Source organism: Phalacrocorax aristotelis, chromosome W (assembly GCF_949628215.1).
Source record: "Phalacrocorax aristotelis chromosome W, bGulAri2.1, whole genome shotgun sequence".
In the NCBI taxonomy this organism is placed as follows: domain Eukaryota; kingdom Metazoa; phylum Chordata; class Aves; order Suliformes; family Phalacrocoracidae; genus Phalacrocorax; species Phalacrocorax aristotelis.
This window is the reverse complement of record NC_134310.1, coordinates 26771174-26797830: the sequence shown is the minus strand read 5'-3', so window position 1 is coordinate 26797830 and position 26657 is coordinate 26771174. Positions and strand designations below refer to the sequence as shown.

At 45.8% G+C, this 26657-nt stretch overlaps 1 protein-coding gene and 1 long non-coding RNA gene across 2 annotated transcripts in view; one reads left to right on the top strand and one right to left on the bottom strand.

Annotated features, from left to right (window-relative positions):
- The window catches only part of LOC142049855 (uncharacterized), a 704768-nt gene that overhangs the window by 619331 nt on the left and 58780 nt on the right, over positions 1-26657 (top strand). The gene's annotated exons all lie outside the window — the stretch shown is intronic.
- Positions 87-26657, bottom strand: LOC142049680 (lon protease homolog, mitochondrial-like). Its single transcript, XM_075077609.1, is given in 19 exon segments — positions 87-595; positions 2066-2227; positions 4010-4109; positions 4111-4216; positions 5055-5303; positions 5306-5447; positions 5740-5856; positions 6629-6751; positions 9085-9106; positions 9333-9443; positions 9445-9548; positions 11235-11318; positions 11708-11837; positions 12409-12470; positions 13040-13268; positions 15936-16055; positions 16468-16556; positions 26360-26570; positions 26572-26657. Coding segments are annotated over 19 exon segments (2400 nt in total). The 3' UTR covers positions 87-442.

Below are 26657 nucleotides of genomic sequence, written 5' to 3'. Positions count from 1 at the left end.
GGCTTATAGGCTGAGACAGAGAGGTTTCCAAGAGCTACTCAGCTCCCAGTCCATCAGGAACACTATGTGTGAATCACAGCCCCAGGTCAGGTTGTACAGCTAATGTTTCCATAAGCAGATGCTTAGAATTACAGTGAAATAACAGAAAAATCTTTAATTAGAATAGACTAGACTAGCTCTGCTACTGGCAGCTGTTAACATGCACAATTCCTCAGGCAAAATTTTGCCTATTTTATTGGAAACACTTAACATGGATCACAATTCAATATTAAGAGTGACAAATACTTTTTTCTACCAAAGCCATAATTCATTTTAACAGCTGCGCAGCAGCAATAGCTCTATGTTCTGCTTCAGGATGGCCCCCGGGTCACCCCATTTCTGGGTGGGGGGCCAAGCATTAAGGGACAGACCTTCCACCTTCCAGCCCTTGGGTTGTTTAACGTCATCTTCCAGTGGAATCCAGCTTTGAAAATGCTGTATCAAATACCTCTCTGTAGTGCTCAACAAAATGCACTTCTAGGCCTTCTGTAATGAATCCAGCAAGGTTTTTATTCTCCAATGGCAGAATGATACAGGTAACACCAGCCCTCTTTGCCTACGGGGGAAATAAAGTTATGCAGCCTGTGAGTCCTAGAAATCCATCAATCTACTAGAAACATGCTCTCCCGTTTTAGAAAACAAGAACAGTTACTTAAGAGTGTGTCTGGCTTCACTCTGGTCTTTGGTGAGCAGCAAGGGCATTACTTACAGGAGAAGTCGCTAAGGATGGATCATGCTCTGGGGCTCCCCAGGCCCCCAAAACACACCCTCTCCAGTCCCACACTCAGCTGCGGGGACAGCCCACGTGGGAGGTGTTCTAATAGGACTGTCAGCACCTTGGGGGATTGTTTAGACCAATTCATACTATTTTACAGAGTTCTAAAGTCTGATCCAACTTGGGTGAGGATAAACCCTAGAATCAAAGGAAGAATTAGGAACAGCTTATTGGACCAACCCACCCCCTCAGCAGGCATGACCCATAGCACCGTTCCACAGAACCTCATGATACGGACATCCGCATCAGAAGGAGCACAGGACGTGGAGCCCGCTCGGCAAGCGGCAGGTTTGTACCCACTCACTGTATGGGTGACCCTGCACTTACCCCTGCATGGCCACACGTGCTAGTCCTTCTGTGATGCCCACCACAAAACAAAATGCAAACTCACCCATTCTAAAGCCACAGAAGGAAAAGGAATCACATTGCCCAAGGCTGTAGCCCAAACAGATTTGGGGACACAACACTGACGTGAAGCCCCAGCTCAACAGGCTACCGAAAGAGTATGTGATGCAAGGCTGATGTAGGCAGGAGCTGTGCAGATGAGAAATACAGACAGATTCAATGCCTGGAAAAAAATTCTGAAGACTGCAAAGGGCTGAAACCAAAAAAGCAAGCACCACTATAAATCCAGGGCTCACAAGAGTGCTTCAGAGAACTCAGTCTATATAGCTACTAAACAAAAAATCAAACCAAAACAACAACAAAAAGGATAAAGTAACTCAATTATGATGTACAAAAACTTTGCAGGGGAAAATGCAAGACAGTTCCTTCCATCTAAATCAGAAAAACATAGGGATATCTGTATGGAATTTTAAGTCAGACAAATTTGAGCTGGAACTAGGGAACAGTGTCTTAATGTTAAGGATGACACCTTATGGATACGTCAGATCTACACGGGATGCCCTCTTTAAACAGACACCTCAACCCAGCACAGATTATTGGACCATACTGGTCTGTTAGAGAAGACAGCTTTAACAGCCAGATGATCCCTTCCACCCTTTATTCTACCAGTCGAATACCTAGATCACCACAGGTGCCCTGGCACAAAGCCTGGGGTCCCATCTCCATCCTCACAGCCAGACACAGGCAAGGTCCCCATGCTCCTCCAGCAGGCTCCTGCACAGTGTGCATTGAATCACTGCCTCTCCTGCTACAGGAGCCATCACCCTGGGTGTCCCAGTCACCGCTGAGCCGAAGCCAGGGCTCTCTCCCACAGATGGGGCACAGAGGCAAGCTAAGCGCTCTTACTGCAATAGTCTTCTTGATTCCACCGACAGGAAGAATTTTTCCAGTTAACGACACCTCTCCAGTCATGGCCACGTTCTGCCTCACTGGGCAATTCATGGCCAGCGATAGCAAAGCTGTTACTATCGTACACACCGCACTTGGTCCGTCCTTTGGTGTTGCTCCCTGTTTAAAAAGAAAAAAGCACAACCCCCTGCCTTTAGCTCGCTCAAAGAGTAGCAAAGCCAGACAATACCTTTGTCATTGCTGTTTTAACGTGGCCCAAATTTCAGGGTGTCTCACAAAGGTTTTTGTGAAAGCGTCACTGATAGAATCCTGCTATTTGAGTCGGCCGATTAACAATGATGTGAGTCCTCATCTTATTCATGAGGAGTAATCCATGAGTCTACAATTTGGTTTCTGGCCTGATGCCACCACAATACTCATCAGGCTCTGGACTTTGAACAAGCAACATGAGCAAAATAAACAGAGCACAAATGCTTTGAAGCTTTTAGTTGCCCTAAGCTGACCATGGAAACAAGTAACAGAGGTCAGCATCACAAGGGAAGAGAGCATCAAGGGTCACAAAATAGTGGAGGACAATACTAAAAATCATTCAAGGCAGAAAAGATCATTCAATTTAGAAAGCCCAATAAAATCCAGGCCTAAACTAGTGATAGCCTAGATTTATCTGAGATCAAACAGATCTTTGAAGTAAGAGCAGCAGAAGTGAACGTTTGCAGGGGAGTAGAGGCAGAGGTAATGCCTCCTGTTTTCTGATCCTCCAGAAAACCAACCCACAGACAACAACCAAGTACCTCCACAGACACAGAGCAAGCTGCACCAAGGAGACTGGGGACTAGGTTAAAGCATGCAATAGTTCAGAAGCACAGCTTGGGCACAGTCATAGTACAAACTTTGTCTTCAGTAAAGCACCTGCCCAAAGCCTGTTACAGGGTGTGTGAGCCCCTCTGAGCACTGTGTGCATTTAGTTTCAGTCCCAAACACTGGAAACATGCATTCACTGCCATTACACAGACTAGGAACCATGGCACAGAGACCAAGAGTAGTAGTTTCCATTACCTGTAAATGACCTGAAGCCTTTATGAAGGCTAGTGTCATGGTTTAGCCGGCAGCTCAACCCCACACAGTCGCTCGCTCACTCCCCCACCAGTAGATGGGGGAGAGAATCAGAAGGGTAACGCTCATGGGTTGGGATAAGAACAGTTTAATAATTAAAATTAGAAGAAACAACAACAGAAATGCAATGTAAAGGAGAACAATGAGAGGCGCAAAGCCCCGGGGGAGGGGGAACGAACCACCAAAACAAACTGCACACAACACAGCCACTCACCAACCCAATGCCACGCCACTCCTGAACCACAACTGCCCCCCCCTCATATACTGGTCATGGTGTCACATGGTATGGAATGAACCTGCCATTGGCCAGTTGGGGTCAGCCGCCCCCACCATGGCCCCGCCCCTCCCAGCCCCACCCACCCCCCCCCCACCACACAGAGCACGGAAGCTGGAAAGGTAGCAGACCCCCACAGTGAGGAGAATTAACCCCTTCTCAGCCAAAACCAGCACACCTAGTAACAGACAGACCTAAGCTTTGGCTTCCTTGTAGCTGCATACAAGCTTTTATCCAAATCACTTCTCTCTATGCCATGGTTTCCTGACCTGCACAACAGGGCCAACAGCTACAACAGAACTCTAGGATTCCTTACAGCATTGTCCAAGCCCCTCTCTTCTCACCACATGCTTGCTGCATAATGGAATGGAAACATAGCTCATAAGAATGCTTTCACAGGATCCTGAGGAAAATGTCTTCTTTTCTAGGTTCTACTGCTAAGAGAGGGCATTCTGCACAACAGACGGACAAATAAAGTGCTTTCCAGCTTCACGTCTAGGGGGGCAAACCAGCCTAGCTCCTACGCATGCCCTGTGAATTCTGCATCAGTTTACCTCTGGCACGTGCAAGTGGATATGGGAAGACATGAGAAAGTCATTGTTGGGGTCCTCCTGCATCAGAAAGGCTCTTGCAAATGTGTACGCTATTTTGGCACTCTTTCATTACATCTCCCAGTTGCCCTGTTACTTCAAGGGACCCGTCCTTGTTCTCTTTGTCTTTGGGTCGCCTCAGGGATGTTTCAACAAAGAGAGTGGAACCTCCTAGGAAAGAAAAGAAAAACAACATCCCAAGGAAAGTTAAAGGAAAATCGAAACAGATTGTTTTGGTGATGCAGAAGCAATGTCAGGAATTTGAAACTGGGGCTCTCTGGTGAGACACTAGCTCTTGGGTAAAGAACAGTTGAAACCTGCACTCTGAATCCCTGCAAGAATCCTTCTGGCTACCTAGAAATCTCAACAGCACTGCACTGACAGTCTCCATTCATTGCTTCTTTGGACTTCACGCTCCAATACGATGCAACCCCCACCAGTTCTTATAATGGTTTCAGGCTCTTCGTAGCCAAAAAGTAAGATGAGCTCATACCATAACACACTTCTAGCCAGTTCAGCTTTCCAGTGTCAGACATCTATTTACCTTCTCCATGATACTGATCATTTCCCTCTTAATTAAGTGCTAGAATAACTGTATTGACATCGAAAGCGAGGTCAGTGTTGTGACACCACTGAAGAGATACAGCATGCCTCAGCTGTGCCCCAAGTCAGACTGGCACCTCCTGCTTTTAAGGAAGCAGACAAGGTCTCGTCCTCCCCAAAAATGCTGATGCTTTTAGTCATTGCTGTTCCTAATGTATGTGGTTCATATGGGATATGGAACATAAAGAGAAAACATGCTGGCCTTGAATGAGCCTGACTAAGGGAATAAGAAAGGGTCCCTTCAGGGAAGTAGCCAGGGTCTAAAAGGCCACAGAAATTAATTTTACTGGTGCCAGTAGGAGAACTTCACTGCACTCAGTAGGGAAAACTCAGTTTGACTATCACATTCAATTTCTGAAAATTATACGGAAATGCAGACATTAACCTAAAAGTCACTTTGTCTCACCCATAGCGATCCAGGCCAGACCCATCACCACTCCTGGAGGAGTGGTTTCATACATGCAATCCACAGTGAAGATGGGCTTTCCTACAAAGTCCTGCAGGTTTTCAGGTGTTACTTGGACCATCTCTGCTTCTTCACTCACAATTTTATAGGCAGATTTCCTGAATACCCGAGTGAGACAGTAATTTGTTTCTGTAGAAAAAGCTGGAGATGGCTGAGGCACAGCAGTCGCCATTACACACAACTCTCCCTCACCTTTTCTACTTGTTTCTGCAAATTCCTCACCCCACTCTCTCTGCAGTACTGCTTGATGAGAACAGTCAGGACATCCGATGTGATTTGGGCTTTGTTTTCATCCAAGCCACACAGAACTCATGCTTGAGGGACCAAGTACCTCTGAAAGAAAGCATCCCCCACATCCTTCTGTCAGTACTCGTGACAAAAGCCTGGTGATTCCAGTTCACTCAGCTTCATTCTGCTCTTGGCTTAGTGCCATTTGCTGGAGTCCACAGCCTACAGAACACTGGAGTTACTTTAACTGGGTGTTTCAGATCAGAGGAACTCTGTCCAAAATGCCACGTGCCTAATTTTTTTTTTTGGCACACAGTTGGACGTAAATACGTAAGCCTGAATCTGCCAAACCCGTTTTATCAGATGTAATTCAGAGCACATCGGTGGTTTCTCTTACCTCTGCAATTGCAAGTTTCTCTTCTGTTACATATCCCGATACGTTGATCAGTTCCATTCTATCCCGCAGTGGCTCTGGAATGGTTTCCGTTACATTGGCAGTACAAATAAAAAGTACCTAGAAATATCACAAGATCCTATTAAGCATTTTCATTAACCTGCTGCTTTACTCTGAGCAATAGTTCCTTGGTTCTGTGTTTCTCTGTCTGAAGGGCTGGAGCAAGATCATCTTCTCTGTCAAAACTAGTTTTTATTACAGGAAAAGGTTTGGATTTTAGAACTACATAGTGGGATGTTCCCTACCCCCAAAATAAATGTTTAGAAATGCACACAGCACAAGCTGGGAAATTGGAATGGTCCGATGTGGACTAGGAAACTATTTGCCTGGGTAGATCTAGATCTCATTTCTAAGTTATTTCTACCTTCTATGAAGCTAGCACAGAACTGACCAAATTATGTATATATATTTCTAATGCAACAATTCTGCAATTAATGTAAGCTGCACAAGAAGTGCAACAGTGTGCAAAGACAACCAATTTCAAAAGCCTGACAGCAGCATGAGGCCACCTTACCTGACAACACTCTGCCAATCATTACGTAGAAGAAAAACTCCTGCCTTTTCTAGCTGAGACCACGGCACCTTTGTGTCCCTGGCTCTATAGGGAGTTAGGGCTATAGGATGTACGCTGGTAATCAGGTTCTCTTAACTATGTACAGACACTTTGGTTAAAGCCAACTCCCGCAGAGACACCCCTACACCACCCGTGTCTCAATCCCATCAGTCTTTCCAACTGACTAAAATGTCAGCATCTTTTCACAGATGGGAAATCTCTGTACTGATACACATTCATACATTCCAGCTCTACAACCTCTGCAGAATAGAGAAATACCTTTGATAAGTCCACAGGAACATCAAGGTAATAATCCAAGAAGTTAGCATTCTGTTCTGGGTCCAACAGCTCTAGAAAGGCGGAGGACGGATCCCCTTGATATCCTCTTCCTATTTTATCCACCTATGGGAGAAAAAATTTAAAAGGTTGAAGAAGTTTCTCACCACAATAAATTCTCATGCAAAGGTTCTTTAAAGGATCCATTTGAAAATCCTCATGTGTTTGTTCATAAACAGCCAGTCTATCTGTTTTTTGCGCATTCACCCAAACGCCCACTATCCTACGTGACCATGTGACACACCCAACAAGACATAGGCCTTGAGCAGTGTTGTAGGGAAGCACCACAAAGTGTTAGGGAAAGTGCATGCAACCAAAACAAGTGAGTTATCATGGATTAGAGGGCTACTACTTGTTAAGCTAAGCTAAGCTATAGTCACAGACAAGAATACCTATCACACAGTGGAAGGACTACAGGGTGCTAACTTATACCATTCCCCTAACATGTAAGTGTCATGGTTTAGCCAGCAACTCAGCCCCACACAGTTGCTCGCTCACTCCCCCACCGGTGGGACAGGGGAGAGAATCAGAAGGGTAACGCTTGTGGGTTGGGATAAGAACAGTTTAATAATTAAAATAAAAAAACCCAACAACAACAGAAATGCAATGGAAAGGAAAACAAGGAGAGGCATGAAACCCAGGGCTGGGAGGGGGGGAAGGGGAATGAATCACCAAAACAAATAGCAAGTGACGCAGCTGCTCAAAGCCTGCCAACCCAACGCCGCCAGTCCCCGAGCCACAACTGCCCCTGTTAATATACTGGTCATGGTGTCACATGGTATGGAATGAACATCCCATTGGCCAGTTGGGGTCAGCTGCCCTGGCTGTGGCCCTGCCCCTCCCAGCCCCCTGCCCATGTGGCAGAGCGCGGGAAGCTGGAAAGGTCCCTGACCACCACAGGCACTACAGTGAAGAGAATTAACCCCTTCTCAGGCAAAACCAGCACATTCTCCACCCCTTATTCCATACCATTTACACCATGCCCAGGTCCCATATGATGCAATACAACCTTACCAACCACCACCCCTCCCCTTCCCATCCTTTAACATAATACACAGACATCAGTCCCTTAGTCTATGGACCTTCCCTGTAAAATGTCCATTTAAATGTCCATTGAGTTCACCCAGTCCATGACTCTGGGCTCCATCTGCCGTATCAGTCTTTCAGGGTGGGAGAGATGGTGTGTGGCGTTGGGTTGCTGCATACCGAGTCAGTCATCGTTCCATCACTGCTGCACTTTGCTTGTTTCACACTTTATCTTCCACGGGCTGGGAGGCTTGTACTCTGATATCATTGATACAACACAGAGATGACACACAATATCATATAGTAGTTCACATTGTGCCGTTCAGTTCATTGGCTGTTTTCACCCAAAATCAAATCCCCTTGAGGCACACATCGGATTTCTCCATCCTCCTGCATCACCCACCAAGTGCACCCAGGTCCTCGAGCAAAAGCAATCCCACGAATGGGTTTGCCTTTGCCTGAGGCAGGAAGAACCCAGACTGTTTTGCCCAGCATATTTTTACGTGCACTACAGGGACTCTATCCCCTTCCACAGTATGTAGGATTTCTGACTGGGCAGGGCCAGCTCGATTGGCAGATCCCCTCGTGTTGACTAACCACGTGGCTTTTGCTAAATGTGTGTCCCAGTGCCTGAATGTTCTACCCCCCCATTGCTCTTAGCATAGTTTTTAACAGTCCATTGTACCATTCAATTTTCCCAGAGGCTGGTGCGTGATAGGGGATGTGATACACCCACTCAATGCCGTGCTCTTTGGCCCAGGTGTCTATGAGGCTATTTCGGAAATGAGTCCCGTTGTCTGACTCATTTCTCTCTGGGGTGCCATTTCACCACAGGACTTGTTCAAGACCCAGGATAGTGTTCTGGGCAGTGGTGTGGGGCATGGGAAAGGGAAAGGCACTATGCTGGCTGTGAAGCCCAGTGCGTCTTCCCTAGCTTCCTCCCTCCTCCCAGCATATGATTATCAAGATATTTCTCATCCAAATGACATGTCTGCCCTCAAACACAGTCTTTTACTCCATAAAAGATATTTTGTTTTGGAAGCAAAGATCCAGGACATTAAAGTGCTGACGAGTCCACTGACCACTGTATTTTCTAGCACATATTGCCTCAGCAGACAAGAAGTGTTTGAAGCAAGCTCAGTTTCTGACAATCCATGTCACGGATTACGTGGTATAAGCTATTCACTCCTCTGCAATTTCAACCCTGCCCCAACGCTTCAGGGACCACCTCAGGTAGCTTAGCCAGCGTCATGTGTTAGCAACTAGCTTCGCTTCTCTCACATCTAATGAAAACACCTAAGTACAAGAGAGAAGAGCCAAAATTAAGGGTCGAAGGAATCACTGCACATTTCACGAAGGGTAAGGAACCACACGGTTCGTATCCACAGCATTAGGCTGCAAGAAAAGACCTAAAATGATCAAGAGAGGCAAATACAGTAAAACAGGAGATTTGGAGAACAATCCTAGAAATAGCTAGGACGTGATCACATGCTACATTAGGGAAAACAACTATGACAAAAAGAGAAAAGAAGCTCTTAAGGTAAAAGCTCCACAGAATTGTATTGATTTCCCTCATTCTCCCAACTAACCCTGACAGCAGAGGACAAAGCCATACACTCACTTGAATTCTGAGGAGTGATTATCCAGCAAGCCCAGCTTGTTCAACTCTTCGTCAATCACATCCATGATGTGTTTTGGCACTACCAGCTCCTTCAGTCGCTCACGAAATTTCTATAGCATCCTTGTCCTCTTTTTCCAGACCTAGCTCTTTCTTAATGATCTTCAATTGCTCTTGGAGAAGGTATTTGCGGTGTGTTTGCTTAATCTTCTCCTCAACCTAGATACAGCAACGAACACAGTAACTATTCTGTTCCTGGCACAACCCATCAAACATCAAATGCTTCCAAATACTTCTCAGTTATGACCTTCTCAGCAACTGAAAATACTACTCTGAAGTCATTTGCAGCATGTTCCAATATAAAAAATGACTATGACACCGTCCAGCTGCCTCCACATCTCAGTGGCCTCCACTGGCCATGATTCAGTACTTCAATGTTTTGTTTATGCTGGGGAGACCAAAAGATTGGCAGACTAAGCCAGATGTGATTTCTCTAGTGCCAAATAGAAGGGAATAACCACTTCTCTCGATCTGCTGTCTACACAACTGCAAACAGAGCCCAGTACGCAGCTGGCCTTCCTTGCCACAAGGCCAGACTGCTAATTCATGGTCAGCTACCTGGTACGTGGGGGGCCTCAAAGTCCTTTTCTGCAAAGATATTTTCCATCCAGTTGGCAGCCAGCCTGTCCTGTTGCACAGGGTTACTCCAGCCCAGGTGTGGGACTCTTAATTTCTTTGCTGAACTTGAGTAGGTTCTTACTGACTCCCTGAGAGACACCACTAGTAGGTAGCTCCAGTTAGCCTTTATAGTGTTGATCACAACCCTTCCTGCCCAGTAGTCTAGCCAGTTTTTTCACCCACCTTGTACTACATCCTTCCAGTCTGTAACATCCCAGTTTGGTCATAAGAATACCATGGCTGCCCACAACAAAGGCCTTGCTAATGTCAAGGTATACAACAGTCACTGTTCTCCCTTTGCGCTCTAGGCCTTCTTATCGGAGAAGGCAATCAGGTTCATGAGGCACAGTTTGCTCTTGGAAAATCCCTCTGGCCCTTCCAAACCATGTCCTCCTTCATTTGCCTGTACAGGGCTTCCAGAAGGATTTTCCCCATAATCCTCCCAGGGACTGAGGGCAGGCTAACATGTCTGTAGTCTCCCCGATTCTCTTTCTTGAAGATGTATATGGCATTTACCTTTTTCCCCACTTACCAGGAACCTCCCCAATCACCACAGTGTTTTAAAGATGATTGAGACAACAAAACAATGACACTGATAAGCCCTCTCAGCATCCTTGGATGCATCCCATCTGGTCCCACAGACTGCATGTGTCCAATTTGCTTAAGAAGCCTCCAACAATCCCTACCCCGGTCCAAAAGCATTTTGCACTTAACATGAATTTTTAAAGCCCCAATTATTGGGAGTTAATAAACCCAGGAACTTTTGACTCTGTATACACAAGTCTCTGTACTTCATATACTTACTTACCATTTTGATGCAGTTATTGTTTTCTGATTAAAACCTATAAGTCAGTTCACAGTGGTTAGCAGAGGGTCTTTTAAAATAGCATTGTGCTATTTACACTATTATGTGCTATACATAATATTATGCTGTATATTTTCACACAGATGCTTGGAAAACTGCAGTCCTCTAGGATTGGCATGAAATTACAACTTGGACGCAGTTTAACAGCAGATGCCGTGGCCTCACATCTTGTTACTTTTACAACACGCACGAAAAATCTAATTTCTAATGGAAGAAAACTAGCAGATCTTAACTCTAAAACAACTTCCTCTTAGAGTGTGTACTGTTGTCTTGCTTTAAAATTCTTCACTGGACGTGCTAAGCATCACAGTGGTGGACATGATACAAATACACACAAGGTATGTGTTACTTGAAAAACTTACCTCCCTTCCAAGATGCTGCTGAAGTTTGCTCAGCTCATATTCCTTCTTTAGAAGGGAAAAGGCTTTGTAAAGCCGTTTGGGAATCTGGAAACAATAGACACAAAATGAGTTTTCAGACACTTGGCAACTCCCTGGGAGAAAGGGAGAATAAAAAGCTCCCAACAGGTTGTCTGGGAGAACTCCCCAGCACCTGGAGATGTAAAAAGACAAACCACATAGCAATTCTACAGCATGCAACCAATGCGCTAAATAATTATTTGCTACCAAAGATTCAGAGCATTCAGCCTTTCCCTTAGGCAAGTTATTAACAACTTACTGTATCCTTCAACAAGAACCTAGTCACTGATATTAACCTACCATCAAACATAGTACTGAAGTCCTCTCTCTACTGAGGCTGGTAACGAAACTATGACAGATAACAGACATACTTTTGATTCAGTTAGCATAACTTTAGTTAAAAAGCTTCATCTTACACTGGTTTCTTCCAAGATGTCTTGAAGTTCTTGTGACTCTGCCCCTGTTAGTGCTGCACCCATGTCACTCAGATAGATAGGGTTATCTACCACATGTTGTCCAGCCTGCATCATCTGAAGTACAGACTCCCTGAAAAAATGGTAATAAGACCCAAAACGATCAGTAAACTTTTACATTCGTAACTCCTTATAGAGTTATTTACTTTTTATGACAGAGTAAAGAAATGAAACACAGCTCAGTTTCATAGCAAAAATAACTATTTTTTTAAAATTTGACTAAGCCAATACTCAGTAACAAACACATAAATCACTTGATAAACGATCGCTAATAAATAAAACCAAATATTTGAAATGCTCTCTTAACAGTTACATAAAATTTTTGTGTGCCAGTATGCCAACATTCTTACAATGCTCATATTACATGAATCAGACCACAACACTTACTGCAGCGAGCTTCACTTCGACCCAGATCACCTGCCATAGGACTTATCATCCTACCTTGTATCCAAGTTTCACATCAGGTTTTCAAAGCTTCCCGTTTCCAACAATGGATAATACTTGCATCCCAAACCAAAGTTGTACGTGACAATTCAGCAAATATCTCTTCTTCATTACAGCAAAAGGACAAATGGAATAGATAATCTCAGCGTACTCCAGCCTGAGACCACGCTGCTCCCGAAGCAGGGCAGCATGGGAAATACCTGTACAAGGGGTTCAAGGCAACGATGTCCCGGATTGTTTTGACAATTTCTGCAGTAAGTGCCTACGAACACAACAAAGATTTAATCAACAAAAAGACTGGAAAAGGACAGACAAGGCCTCAGTACAAATATCACATTCCCCAACCTCTCCAGCACGGGAGCACAGAAACACAGCCCCTGGCCACCCTTCGGCAATGGTGTGCTGCAGTGGTACTTGGGGGGGGGGGCAGTTATTCTTCCTGGGAGACAAGGAAAGGCAAGAAAGGCTACAGGCTGGCTTCCTGCGTGCACAAAATTTAACAGTTCTTGGCCAAAAGATACGATCAGGTTGACTGCTCAAGTCACCTTGGAGCAAAGACTCAGTTTGCTAAAGGAATATTATACAGAGATTTAAGCACAGCTCAACCTCTTCATTCAGCAAGTTTTTGAAGTGACCAGTTCTAAGGAATTGAGCTGTTGTAATGAAAAAATCATTATTTTCATGTAATCTCCTCAGGCAGTGACTATGAGAAGGAGGAACTGGTTTTTGAGGTCTGAAATTTGAACCTTATTTTAGAACTCTTCCTTTTAAGCAAGAAATGGAGATGCAAGTCTACAGGACAAGTCCAGGCTTGCGTGACTGTTCACTCACTCTAACCTCTTCTGTGATCTGAAAATCTTCATGAACCACGTTCTCTACTTCTACCATGAGAACTTCCTGCGAGGAAGCAGCTACAGGATCTAGTACCACTTCCACAGCTTGGTCCTTTGCTCCAGGCTCCTCTTCAGCCTCTTTCTTAGAGCGCTTCTGTTTCCTTCTAACTTTCTGTTTGTTCTCAGGCTCCTCAGGTTCAACCTCTAGTTGCTTGTTTATACGAATTCTGAAAGCCAAAAGAAACCAGCTACAATCAATTCTCCTCTGTTATATGTGATTTCAGCTCTTCAGGGTGAAAAGGAAAGTCTAAGTTGCATTTTGAGTAAACTAAAATTCCAGACTTTGACAAAGGTGACTGGTTGTACACGTTTCGACAAGATTTAGCTTTTGGTTAATTTTGTCAAAATAAGGCTTGATTTAGTAAAACAGTAATAATCAAGTTAACTGACCACCGAATTAGCCTATTGGTGTGCGAATGAAAGGCCAAGGGCAGCTGAGAGCACCTTTATCAAACTGTGTTAGCTTAGACCAGTTGCAGAACTACAAAACCAGATTTTTAGCGATTGAAAGAAGAATAATCTAAATAATGGTGGTGAAAATACACATGCACACAAAGCTCAATATCACGGACTGTCTGACGTCTCAGTGACAAGTTGCAGCACACAAACAGAACAACTAACAAGGCATCATTGTGAATAGGTCTGTTCAGAGCTAGTTTCTCTAGCTACATGAACCAACAACTATGATGTGGATTCATACCCTCTTCTTGTCTCTTCTGAAAAGGAAGCTCACTGTTTCACTTTAATTCTGAATATAATATTCTGTTATTTCAGTTTTCTGGTTCTCAGCGATCAATCTCCCTGCTTTAAACCACATGTGCTCCATTACTGTAATACTCAATATTACACACCACGTGTATAACGGGACCTTGAAGTCATTCCGTACCTAGACATTTGAAATTTTCATCTATTACACAAAGAGATTTTGTAGATTATGATTTTGAAAGAGATCAAACCCACAATATATTCCACAATAATTAATTATTAATCCCTAAAAAGGGACAGGCAGGATGACATGGCATAATCACCTTCCAAAAATTAGTTTCCCTGTTACTGCTTTTAAACCTTTCTGAATTTTGCCTGCTCTTTGGGCAACCTCACGTCAGACGTTTTCAAAACAGATTATGACCTACAGTTCTCCAGAAAGGGATCAAAATCTTGCCTCTCCACTGGCTTAAAAGGTTTCCCCGCTAAATACAAGTGCTGGACAAACACTCAGGAACTGCAACAGCTTTTGGCAAAGTTCTTACTAGGCTGGGAATAGAGTCAAAAAACCCTTGTGGTGTAGCAGACTCCCAGCTCACAGGATAACTGCCGTTATGCACAGGGTGTAGATCTTATTTGCCATGTAATCTCCTTCAAAAAATAAGACCTCCTCAACTACTCCGACTATCTGCCACCAGCAACTTTTGACTAATTTTGACTACTCTTGTCAATAGAATAGAGTCTCAGACAATTAGATTCAAAAACATTTTCTGGATTTGCTGGGTTGCTGGTGGTGGAACTCAGTTGCTGGGTAGAACATCATCCCACTGCAGGACAACTGGAAAGGAGTTTGGCAGCAGCCAGCTGGCCAGTCAGCATATAAATATCTCTGGATTGACTACAGGAGCTGCTGCCCTGACCCAGAAGGCATGCTAGAAGGTGGATGGGGAGAGCTAAGGCAGGGATTTAGAAATGAGAGGACCCATACTTGCAGGACACTGCATTTCATTATTTTGGCTGCTGATATCACAGTTTCCTTTTCTATATTTTCCCTGTGAATGCAGCGCGCTCCTCGGGTCTGATATCCAGTGTGGTCCCTGTGGACATGACTGACCAGTGCTCTGTGTCTCAATCAAATAAATAAAGACCAATTCCCCACACCTTCCAAGTTATAGGGAAATATTTCTATTCCAAGTAAACCAAAACCAACAGCTGCCTATTTCCAAAATCTAATCAAACGAGGTTGTGCTTTGATAGTGCAGCAGGACGTCTTAAGACTTCATTTGGGAAGGAGCTGACTTGCAAACTCATGCAAATTCAGCTTCGAGAAGTACTGCCCATTCTTTGCTGTCCAGAACAAATGCAACTGAAGCAAAGTAAGTGGGAGGGAAAAAAAGCAATGCTTCAAAGCAAAACCCACTCTGAATCTGTCTCCCCCACCATGTTTCTGCCCTTGTATTTTCCCTTCTACTGGAAAATAATTTAATGCTTTCAAAACCACAATTTTAGCTCAAAATACTTTTTTATACTTTTTTAAATATCCTTTTAATACTGGCACAAATAGCTAAATCTATATTCCCAACAATAATTTTATCTTCTTCAATTCAGTTCTGGGACAAGGTTCCGCAGACAAGACGTAATTACAGTTCTGGACCACATTTTTTTTAAGCAAAAAATACTGGCTTGAATTAGTTCCAGAGAATTTCCTTCACCATTACTAAACCTTGCTGCACTTGTCAAAGAAACTGCTACACTTCAGCTTAATGAATGCTTGCCTGCGTCACATTACGGTTAAACGAGAATGACCACAGAACGGTTTGGGTTGGAAAGGACCATCTAGTTCCAACCCCCCAGCCATGGGCAGGGACACCTTCCACTACACCACACTGCTCAGAGACCCACCCAACCTGGCCTTAGCTCTTCCTTTTGGGGGCTAACCTGTCGCATCTGTAATAGCGCTCAGAATATTGGGGCTGGAGCACCGGAGCACTATCAGGTTACCTGGTAGTAACAAAGCAAAAGCTCGCCATACAAGAGTTGTGTACAAAAATCCATATACATGGTGAAAACAATAAAGGCATCTGTTTACAAGGAAGTCTGGTGAGACGCAGTGAAAGTACAATACTTGCCTCCGGTGTCCCATGACTATCATATGCAACTTGTCTCCAAGGTCCTGCATTTCATGAATCTGTACAAAAGTTCCCATCTGGTAGATTTCATTCAGATCCTCCACCACATCAGATTTATTGCTATTGAGAAAAAAAAATTGGAGTAGATATTCAGAATCTTGAGAAAGCAGGTAAGATTTAAAAAAAGAAAGAAACAATCATTGGTTGCAGAACTTTAAACTGGACGCAGGAGCAAAGATCCTTCACTTTATCCCCACCGTTACCACCACATAGCCCCTTTCCAAATCATCCAACTACCTGGATGGCTCATCTCCCTCCCAAATAACAACAGCCTTTTCTAAAGCAAGCCCCAAGTTCCTCGCAGAGCTGGTGGTGGCAATGAAAACTGTCACAGTAAGAGGATGGCCCAAGCCTATACACAATTTCTGTAATGCTATCCAAGGCAGGGAATTTCAGATCATAGCTTTTAGTGTAAATGCAGCCTAGCCATGGAAATAGCTTATTTTTAAGAAGATCAAGAGAAACGACTAACTTATCATCCTTTTTAAGGAAAACACCAGCATAAGGCTGGGCAAAACGAACTTTCCTCCTCAGCAGCTCAACCAGCTTCTTATTTTTTACCTAGGACAACAATAGGTATGAAGTCAGAGGTGGGTATTCCATAGGCTTTGCACCCTCAGTGTGTAAGGCCAGGCATGGTAAAACCCTATGACTGAATTATGAAGTCTAATCTTGGATTTTTCTAGTCTCGCCCTCATTAGGGGACAGCAAATTGGAAGCAGGGGAATATTAGAGAAACTTGAAATTTGAGTATTTAAAATGAGTCACTGAGTACGTAAGACAAGCTTGAAGACAGGGGGAGAAACTAGGCCTAATCTGTACAAGTCTTACGAGCAAGAAACCTCTCAGTCACTTGAACACTTTATGAGAGTTTCTGTTGCTATCACTGTTCCCTTCCCCTTCCCTACCTGTATGTCCCAGCTCTCCACTCCTACTGGGGAGCTAGTCCAATCTTCCCCATCAATTGCCTGAATTCTGCCCACCCACCCTAGTTTAAATCCTCTCCTGCACCCACCAGCCTACCCAAGTCCCTGCTTTGAGTCCCAGCCAGTATTTCTTCCTGCTTGACTTTCTTACTCCCCTGTGCTCCCTGGATGCCACACATCTGTCCCTGGCAGATCTCCCACACCACTGTAATTGTTATCATAGCAGGCAGAACCCTCAGTCACCGAGAAAACACCTCCTTGTTAACTTTGCTGTTGCATGAAGTCATGTTGCCGACCACGGAGTGTTCTTTCAAAGTGATGGACATAAGCTGCACTGCTCAACACTTTTGATAACAAACAGCTTGGCCTTGACAGAGCAGCATGAGCAAAACCACTGTTGTTGGCCTATTCTAATCTTGGCACACCTATTTTCATTTTGCACAACGTCCAGTAAAACTATGCTTGCCAGTGTCACAGACATCAACAGAAAGAAGAAAATTAGTAATTCCATATTGACTGTAGAGACTTCATGTTGTCAGGAAATAAAGTATTAAACAGAAGCACAATGAATTCGCAGGATAAGAGAGAGCATTTAACAGATATCTTAATGTATGATACTGTTAACCTGTGCATTGAAATTAATGACTTACACACAAAATTGTCATATGATTGCGTGCCTAAAGATCTTGATGTTCACAAGTCCATGGGGCCAGATGGGATCCACCCGAGGATACTGAGGGAGCTGGCAGAGGAGCTTGCCAAGCCACTCTCCATCATTTATCAGCAGTCCTGGTCAACCAGGGAGGTCCCAGATGACTGGAAACTAGCAAATGTGACACCCCTCTACAAGAAGGGTTGGAAGGAGAATCCGGGGCACTACAGGCCTGTCAGCCTGACCTCGGTGCCAGGAAAGGTCATGGAGCAGATCATCTTGAATGCCATTACACAGCACATGTGCGGGACAACCAGGGGATCGGGCTCAGCCAGCATGGGTTTATGAAAGGGAGGTCCTGCCTCACTAAACTGGTGACCTGCTTAGTGGATGAGGGGAAGGCTGTGGACGTTGTCTACTTGGACTTTAGTAAGGCCTTTGACACTGTCTCCCACAGCATTCTCCTGGAGAAGCTGGCTGCTCACAGCTTGGACAAGTGCACTCTGCGCTGGGTTAAAAACTGGCTGGATGGCCGAGCCTAGAGAGTGGTGGTGAATGGAGTCAAATCCAGTTGGCGGCCTGTCACGAGTGGTGTTCCCCAGGGCTCAGTGTTGGGGCCGGTCCTGTTCAATGTCTTCATTGATGATCTGGATGAGGGGATTGAGTGCACCCTCAGTAAGTTTGCAGGTGACACCAAGCTGGGTGGAAGTGTCGATCTGCTGGAGGGCAGGAAGGCCCTACAGAGGGACCTGGACAGGCTGGATCGTTGGGCCGGAGCCAACGGTATGAGATTCAACAAGGCCAAGTGCCGGGTCCTGCACTTGGGTCACGACAACCCCATGCAACGCTACAGGCTTGGGGAGGAGTGGCTGGAGAGCTGCCTGGAGGAAAAGGACCTGGGGGTGTTGGTTGACAGCCGCCTGAACATGAGCCAGCAGTGTGCTCAGGCGGCCAAGAAGGCCAATGGCATCCTGGCTTGTATCAGGAATAGCGTGGCCAGCAGGAGCAGGGAGGTGATAGTGCCCCTGTACTCGGCACTGGTGAGGCCGCACCTCGAGTACTGTGTTCAGTTTTGGGCCCCTCACTACAAGAAGGACATCGAGGTGCTGGAGCGTGTCCAGAGAAGGGCAATGAAGTTGGTGAAGGGTCTGGAGAACAAGTCTTATGAGGAGCGGCTGAGGGAGCTGGGGTTGTTTAGTCTGGAGAAGAGGAGGCTGAGGGCAGACCTTATCGCTCTCTACAACTACCTGAAAGGAGGTTGTAGCGAGGCAGGGGTCAGTCTCTTCTCCCTAGTAACAAGCGATAGGATGAGGGGAAATAGCCTCAAGCTGCGCCAGGGGAAGTTTAGGTTGGATATTAGGAAAAACTTCTTCACCGAAAGGGTTGTCAAACATTGGAACAGGCTGCCCAGGGAGGTGGTTGAGCCTCCATCCCTGGAGGCATTTAAAAGAAGGGTAGACGTGGTGCTTGAGGATATGGTTTAGTGGTGGCCTTGGTAGTGATAAGTTAGCGGTTGGACTCGATGATCTTAAGGGTCTTTTCCAACCTTAACAATTCTATGATTATAATAATATATAATCTTCTCCTTCCCCCAACACATCTAGAAAGACACTACAAGTTGCACATGTTAGATTTGGACATGCAAAAAAAAAAAAAAGACTATTGTAAAATAACTTTATGACAAATAACAGTACAGGAATAGGAAACTACTGGTTCAGTTCTTATTACATTTAATCCAAAATCAGATAGTGTAAATACTAGTGAGGAGCAAAAATATGAGTACTTGTTCCAAAATTGTTGCATTTCAATAGGAAAAAGTATTTCTGGCCTGTGAGTTCAAGTCACGTATCAAAGATTAAATTTATAGCTCTTGAAAACACATATAGAAGTGCAGATCACACTCGGAAATTTTGAGATTACTATCCCCATCTCTCAGCCCCCTCTCCCGCCATAGCACTGTTGCTCTACACTGAACTCATGCTTTCTTCTTGTAGCTCAGTTTTCTGCTTTCACAAATATTGTTCTTGGTGCTGACACAAGCCCATGAAACTAAACCAAGGACACATTTGCTTAACCTTCAGAAAAAGTGTGGGAAACTATAGGCTTGAATCCACATGCGGGTCCCCTGATAAGTTGTTTGAGATAGAAAGCGGGCTGGAGGATTATAGGTACGCGATGGAATTAGCTTGACTACAGACCCAGTGTCAGACCCGCTGATGGAAAATTACAGAGATCAGACCCGATGATGGGAAATTACAGAGAATCTGCAAGTCACCAGGAGGAGGAAGAAAGGCGAGAGATATCTCGGCCTTGAGAGCAAAGAAGAAAGGCAGGGATGTCTCTCGGCCTTGAGAGCATCCGACAAACAACAAGGAGTTTAGGCACGAAGTACAGAAATAGACTGTTCGTTAAGGAGGTGTCGCAATCCGTATGAAGTAATTGTTGAAGCTTGTTTACAAGAGCATATAAAAGCGCTGTGACTTAAAAATAAAACTGAAGCTTGCTCTATCACTCACGTTGAGTTGGCTGCTTGCTTTCCTCGCTCGCCGCAACTGGCGCCCGAACAGGGACCTGAAAAGGACTATTTCTGATGCGGCAGCGAGAGACGGAGACGCACTGGCAGACGGCGGCCAGGGGGCAAAAGAGGAGTCGATTTATGCATCATTTCTGATACGTTCCGACCCTCCGGCCTGGATCCAACCTCGGAATTCAAGAGGGGATCCGCTTTCCGCAGTTGAAGCTAACCCGGGAGCGAGAGCCGTACAAACGACGCTGATTTATCCTCACATCGGGCGATGGAGGTCGAGGTAGCTTTTGAATTATTAAAGCGCTTTTTAGAAAAGCGGGGAGTAAGTCAGTTAAAAGACTTGTCAGGGCTAGTTGCAGTGGGTAAAGCGAAAGGGTTCTTTAAAGAACCGGAGTCGATCTTTGAAGTAGAGGAGTGGAGAGCTTATGGTGATTGTTTGTGGGACTTGGTGATAGATGACGATAAGACAGCGAAAAAGCTAATGAAACCTTGGCGGGAAGTTATTAACTGTATGAAAAAATATAAAACTGAAAAAAGATTAGCAACAGCCGCCTCTGATCGGCTAGACAATTGTGACCCCAATGCTGGAAAGATTGGAATTGGCTTAGGCTATCCTTCGCCTCCCTTCTCGGGGATCCCAGTTACCGTACCTCGAAAGCCCCTTATTCCTCCTCCTCCCCCTCCTCCTCCTCCTGGTGGATCTGTAGAAACTAGCGGAGAAGGAATAAGCTTGGGAAAGGGAGGTGAAGATATTGAAAATTTATGTGATGTAGTTTCTCCGGTGGAGGAAAATAAGCCGAGCACCCCGTCTAGTCACCGTTCTGTGCCTAGTGTGCGCAGCCGAGTTGACTGGCGGAAAATCGGGTTTGAGGCATTACAAAATGGGGACCTAGAGACCGCTGACTTGTTGGCTCAGGCTTTCCCTGTCATCTATCAACCGGACCCTGCTAACAATCAAAATTTATTCGCACACCATACTCCTCTTGATTGGAAAATCTTGAACCAGCTGAGAAGTACGGTCAGCGAATCGGGTGTACACAGTGAGCCGACCAGACAGATGCTAAATTACATTTGGGGAAGCGGGCTGCTTTGTCCCGAGGATATTAAAAACATTATGAAGTTCATACTGACACAGTCGCAGCAGCTTTTATGGCAGGCTCACTGGCACGCCCTATGCGATAGATCGGCAAACACCCAGCGCCAGCAAAACGATCCGCTAGCAGGAGTAATAGTAGAACAACTTATGGGAATAGGACCCTTCTCGTCCCTAGACATGCAAATGCAGACAGGCCCTGATGTATTAAGAGAATCAATGAGGCTAGCAAGGGACGCCTTACAGCGCGTCAAAACAGCACCAATCACCCCTTCTTACATGTCGATTAAGCAAGGGAGGGAAGAGCTTTTTGCCACATTTGTGGATCGAGTTACAGAAGCGTTAGATCGTACCGACTTACCTGAGTTTATGAAGGGCCCATTGCTGCGTCAATGTGTTATGGAAAACTCCAACCAAGCTACTAAAAGTATTTTAATTACACTTCCCCTAGACGCAGGCATTGAGGTGATGCTTGAACGCATGAGTCGAGTACCTACCGGTCCTCAAGCTATGTTAGTTGAGGCACTGAGGGAAGTTGGGCAGGGAATGGTACAGGTTCAACAACAAGTTTGTGCCGCTCTCGCCCCATTGGGTCCAGCTAAAAACCCTAACAGAGGGCCAGCTACTTTTAGATGCTTCCGCTGCGGAAAAGCAGAACACATGAAGAGACAGTGCAGCGAAGCTAACTTATGGTGCAAACACTGCCAAGCTCAAAGCCACAATACAGCTGCCTGCCAGCGTTCGGGAAACGGGAAGCTGAGCACCCAGAGTCGCAGCGCGCAGGCACCAATTGCGGCTCCAGTGACTTCTCAGCACTCCGTCACCACGCCACCAGTCGTGCCGAGCAGCTCCGGCCAGCTTCCAATTTGCAACCCGCCACCAGAGGAAGCCTCGGCTTGGACTTGGCAACAGCAGTAGATGTCACTTTGATGGACACTCGTCCACAGAAGATCAGCATGGCTCACAGAAGAGCCAGTATGGGTCGGGCAGTGGCCGCTCAAACGGGAAAGTCTACAGCAAGCCCACATATTAATAAAAGAACAATTAGATCAAGGACATCTCCGACCGTCGACAAGCCCCTGGAACACCCCTATTTTTGTTATCAAGAAAAAGTCAGGGAAATACAGGCTGTTACATGATTTACGGGCAGTAAATCAGCAAATGCAAGCGATGGGGGCTTTACAGCCTGGCCTTCCAAATCCAGCCATGTTACCAGCTGGTTGGCATTTGCTAATTATTGATTTAAAGGACTGCTTCTTTACTATAAAGCTGCATCCTCAGGATACCCAGCGATTTGCATTTACGTTACCAGCAATCAACAGAGAGGGTCCTGACTTACGTTTCGAATGGACAGTATTGCCACAAGGCATGAAGAATAGCCCTACTCTGTGTCAACTTTTCGTAGATGCTGCATTAAAAAATGTGCGGCAGCAATGGCCGGACACTATAATTTACCATTACATGGATGACATCTTGTTCGCGCAACAACAACCCTTCTCGGCACAGCAAGAATTATATTTACAGCAACAGCTCCAGCTACACGACCTAGTAATAGCAGCAGAGAAAGCTCAACGTTCGCCAGTATGGAAATGCCTCGGATGGCGCATCAGTGACTCTCAAGTCAGTCCACAGAAACTTACGTTACTCACAGCAATTAAAACCCTCAATGATGCTCAACGGCTGTTAGGAGACTTACAATGGCTACGGCCAGTAGCCGGAATCACTAATGATGACTTGGAGGTTCTTCGCCCTATGTTAAAGGGCACTGACCCTGCCGTGCCGGTCCGACCGACTGCCGAACAAACCTCGATGATACAACGCCTCAGCTCCGAGATCGTTCAGAGAGCAGTAGACCGGCTGGACCCCGATCTCCCCATCGATCTCACCATACTCCATGGTTCTACTCACATTTTGGGTGCACTTACTCAGCGCAAAAAGAAAAAGGGGGAGAAGATAAGGGTGTTGGAATGGATATTTACAAGCCTACAGCCGAAGACAAGCCTGCCCTACCTGCAGCCATCACGGACCAGGCATAGGGCTAGGAGTTAATCCCAGAGGCCTTCAGGCCAGGGAAATATGGCAAATGGACGTTACGCATGTGTCAGAATTTGGGAAACTAAAATATGTTCACGTTACTATCGATACTTATAGCAAGTTTTTATGGGCAACAGCACAGTCAGGGGAAAAGGCCGTCCATGTTATACGTCATTTAACAGTCTGTTTTGCTGTAATGGGAACTCCAACACAGGTTAAGACAGACAATGGGTCAGCATACTGTAGTCAGAAGGTTAGGAAATTTTTACAGGCATGGGGGGTACGCCATCTCACGGGCATTCCACATTCACCCACAGGGCAAGCAATAATTGAGAGGGCGCACCAGACTCTAAAACAATATCTAAACAAATTTCGAGACGTAAAAGATGTACAAGAACGGCTCGCAAAAGTTTTGTTTGTATTAAATCACTTGTGCATATTTGCAGAACACGATAACCCTCCTGCGTGGGTGCATGGGAATGACGGTAGGAAGGAATCAAGACAGGCAGTAATGGTAAAGTATCGAGACCCTTCCACTGGTCTATGGCAAGGGCCCGTAGAAGTCAAATACTTTGGTCGAGGTTACATGTGTGTGCTTACCCCCACAGGTCCAAGATGGATACCCAGTAGATGGGTAAAGGCTATGCCTAACGAACAGAAGAACGAAATCTGCGAAGTGACAGGAGACAGTGAAGACGTATGACTGCACCGGTAGAGGTAGCCAGGATACAGATAGAATGTCCCCAATGTAATAAGTGCCGACCCTGGGTACTAAGAGAGTGTCATAGCTGTCAACAGCGCGGGTGGGTAAGAACCCATCGAGCTAGGGGGTGGTGTGACAGTTGCTACTATCACCCATTACAGACACATAAGGTTTTAATTATCGCAGGCCACGAAATGACGATATGAATTGCACACCCTTGACTGGATTAGACAAATCAATAGTACTCCCGTTAGTCATCGTAAGTTTCGTGATAAGAATCACCGAGGGCATGTACATACCGCCCCAGCCAAAACAGAATGTATGGGTTACCCTGGCAAATCTAACAGGCCAAGATTCCATCTGCCTATCATTGTCATCGCCAGGAAATCCCCTCTCCACCTGTTTGGTTGGAGTGCCGGTTGATAATTGGACGCTAGTGATACCACAAAATACACCACACTTAGGGAGCCTTTGTGATACTCCCCAGAATTGTGTGAATAATTGGGACGGTTGGGCAGTCCATCGCCCTCAAACTAATCTCGAGCCACAAGAGCTTGAGCTATTGGGTTCTTTGTCAATGGATGCTTGTTTATACTTTAATTATACGGAACGAAACCAGTCTCTTTCTTGGCCTGTGAATGCCACCCTAAGTGTATATAAAAATGCCACTGCTTGGTGTAACTACACCTCTGCAAATATCTCACGCTCTAGCAATATGCCTATTGCGCTACCTGCAGGTTTGTTTTTAATTTGTGGAGACCGGGCTTGGCCTGGCATCCCGTCACATATAAAGGGAGGGCCTTGCTCTATAGGTCGCCTAACACTTCTTACTCCTAACACTTCAATGATTTATCAACATTATAGAAAGATGAGAAGCAAAAGGAGCACTCATAAGTTTGAGAACAGCTGTGACTCTACAGCTGAGTTTTGGAATCCGGCAAAGATCATAGCTGCTTCCTTCTTGGCTCCTGGAGTTGGTGTTGCTCAAAGCCTCACGACATTAAACAAGCTAGGGTGTTGGCTAGCTAAGCAAACAAATGCCACATCAAAGGCGTTATCTGACTTATTACTAGATGTAGGCTCTGTAAGACACGCTACGCTGCAAAACCGCGCAGCCATAGATTTTTTGCTTTTAGCCCAAGGACATGGGTGTGCTGAATTTGAAGGGATGTGTTGCATGAATCTATCAGATCATTCGGAATCAATACATGCAAGTATTGAGAGCTTAAGAAGGAGGGTCTCAGAACTTAGGGAGGATGATCCATGGCATTGGTTTAACAGCTTGTTTAATGGATGGGGCATTGGCAATTGGATTAAGAGTATTTTGCAGATGGGACTAATGATATTTATACTGTTTATCATTGTATTAATGTGTGTTCCTTGTATATCGCAATGTATGCGACGAATGATGGAAAGAAGTATGAGTGCCGTGTTCCTTTCTCAAGGAATAAAAGAAAAAGGGGGAAATGTGGGAAACTATAGGCTTGAATCCACATGCGGGTCCCCTGATAAGTTGTTTGAGATAGAAAGCGGGCTGGAGGATTATAGGTACGCGATGGAATTAGCTTGACTACAGACCCAGTGTCAGACCCGCTGATGGAAAATTACAGAGATCAGACCCGATGATGGGAAATTACAGAGAATCTGCAAGTCACCAGGAGGAGGAAGAAAGGCGAGAGATATCTCGGCCTTGAGAGCAAAGAAGAAAGGCAGGGATGTCTCTCGGCCTTGAGAGCATCCGACAAACAACAAGGAGTTTAGGCACGAAGTACAGAAATAGACTGTTCGTTAAGGAGGTGTCGCAATCCGTATGAAGTAATTGTTGAAGCTTGTTTACAAGAGCATATAAAAGCGCTGTGACTTAAAAATAAAACTGAAGCTTGCTCTATCACTCACGTTGAGTTGGCTGCTTGCTTTCCTCGCTCGCCGCAAAAAAGAACACAGAGAAGACAGCAAACTCTTAAAGAGTTTCTGCATGAATCACTGACCTTCCCTGTTTGAAGCGGCATTACTGACACTGATGCAATGCTTATGAAACTCAAAGCCCGTAACTATCCCAAAAGAAACCACTATTCCGATATGGCCAAGCTACCTAGTTTGAAACAAACACCAAGAAGCAGGAGGCTGTACAGCGTTACACACCTTGCTACCCTCCCCAGTACTCTGCAATTAAAAGAAATCTGTAAAGACAAACCGTGGCTTTGAGGAGAAAAGGTCGCCCCGTATTACCAGAAGCCGGGAAAGGAGATCATGCCCCTGCGCCCACGGTCAAGGGCGGTTACGCCGCCCACCAGAAAACCCCGGCCGAAAAACTGCCGCCCCCCCTTGAGGGGCTCTCGGCCAAGGGCAGGCAAAGCCGCCCCACGACGGTCCCCCGGCCCCCCCACCACCCGCCCCACGACGGCCCCGCTCTCCCCTCCCCGCCTCACCTCGATGATTTTGATGAAGCGCGGGAAGACGGGGTTGCGCGTCCCGGCGATGAGAGGGACGTTGGGGAAATGCTCCGGGACGAGCAGCGGCGTCAGCGCCTTCATGACCGGCCCGGCACGGCCCCGCCGGCGTCCGCCCCGCCGCTGCCGCTGCCGCCCCCCGCCGCTGCCGTCCTCCAGCGCGTCGCCCCCCGCCAGGCCGCCGGGGCTCCGCTGCGGCCAAGAGGCGGCGACAGCCAGGCCCCAGCAGCGCCAGCCGCCAACGCCCACACAGCCGCAAGCAGCGGGCAACCGCCAT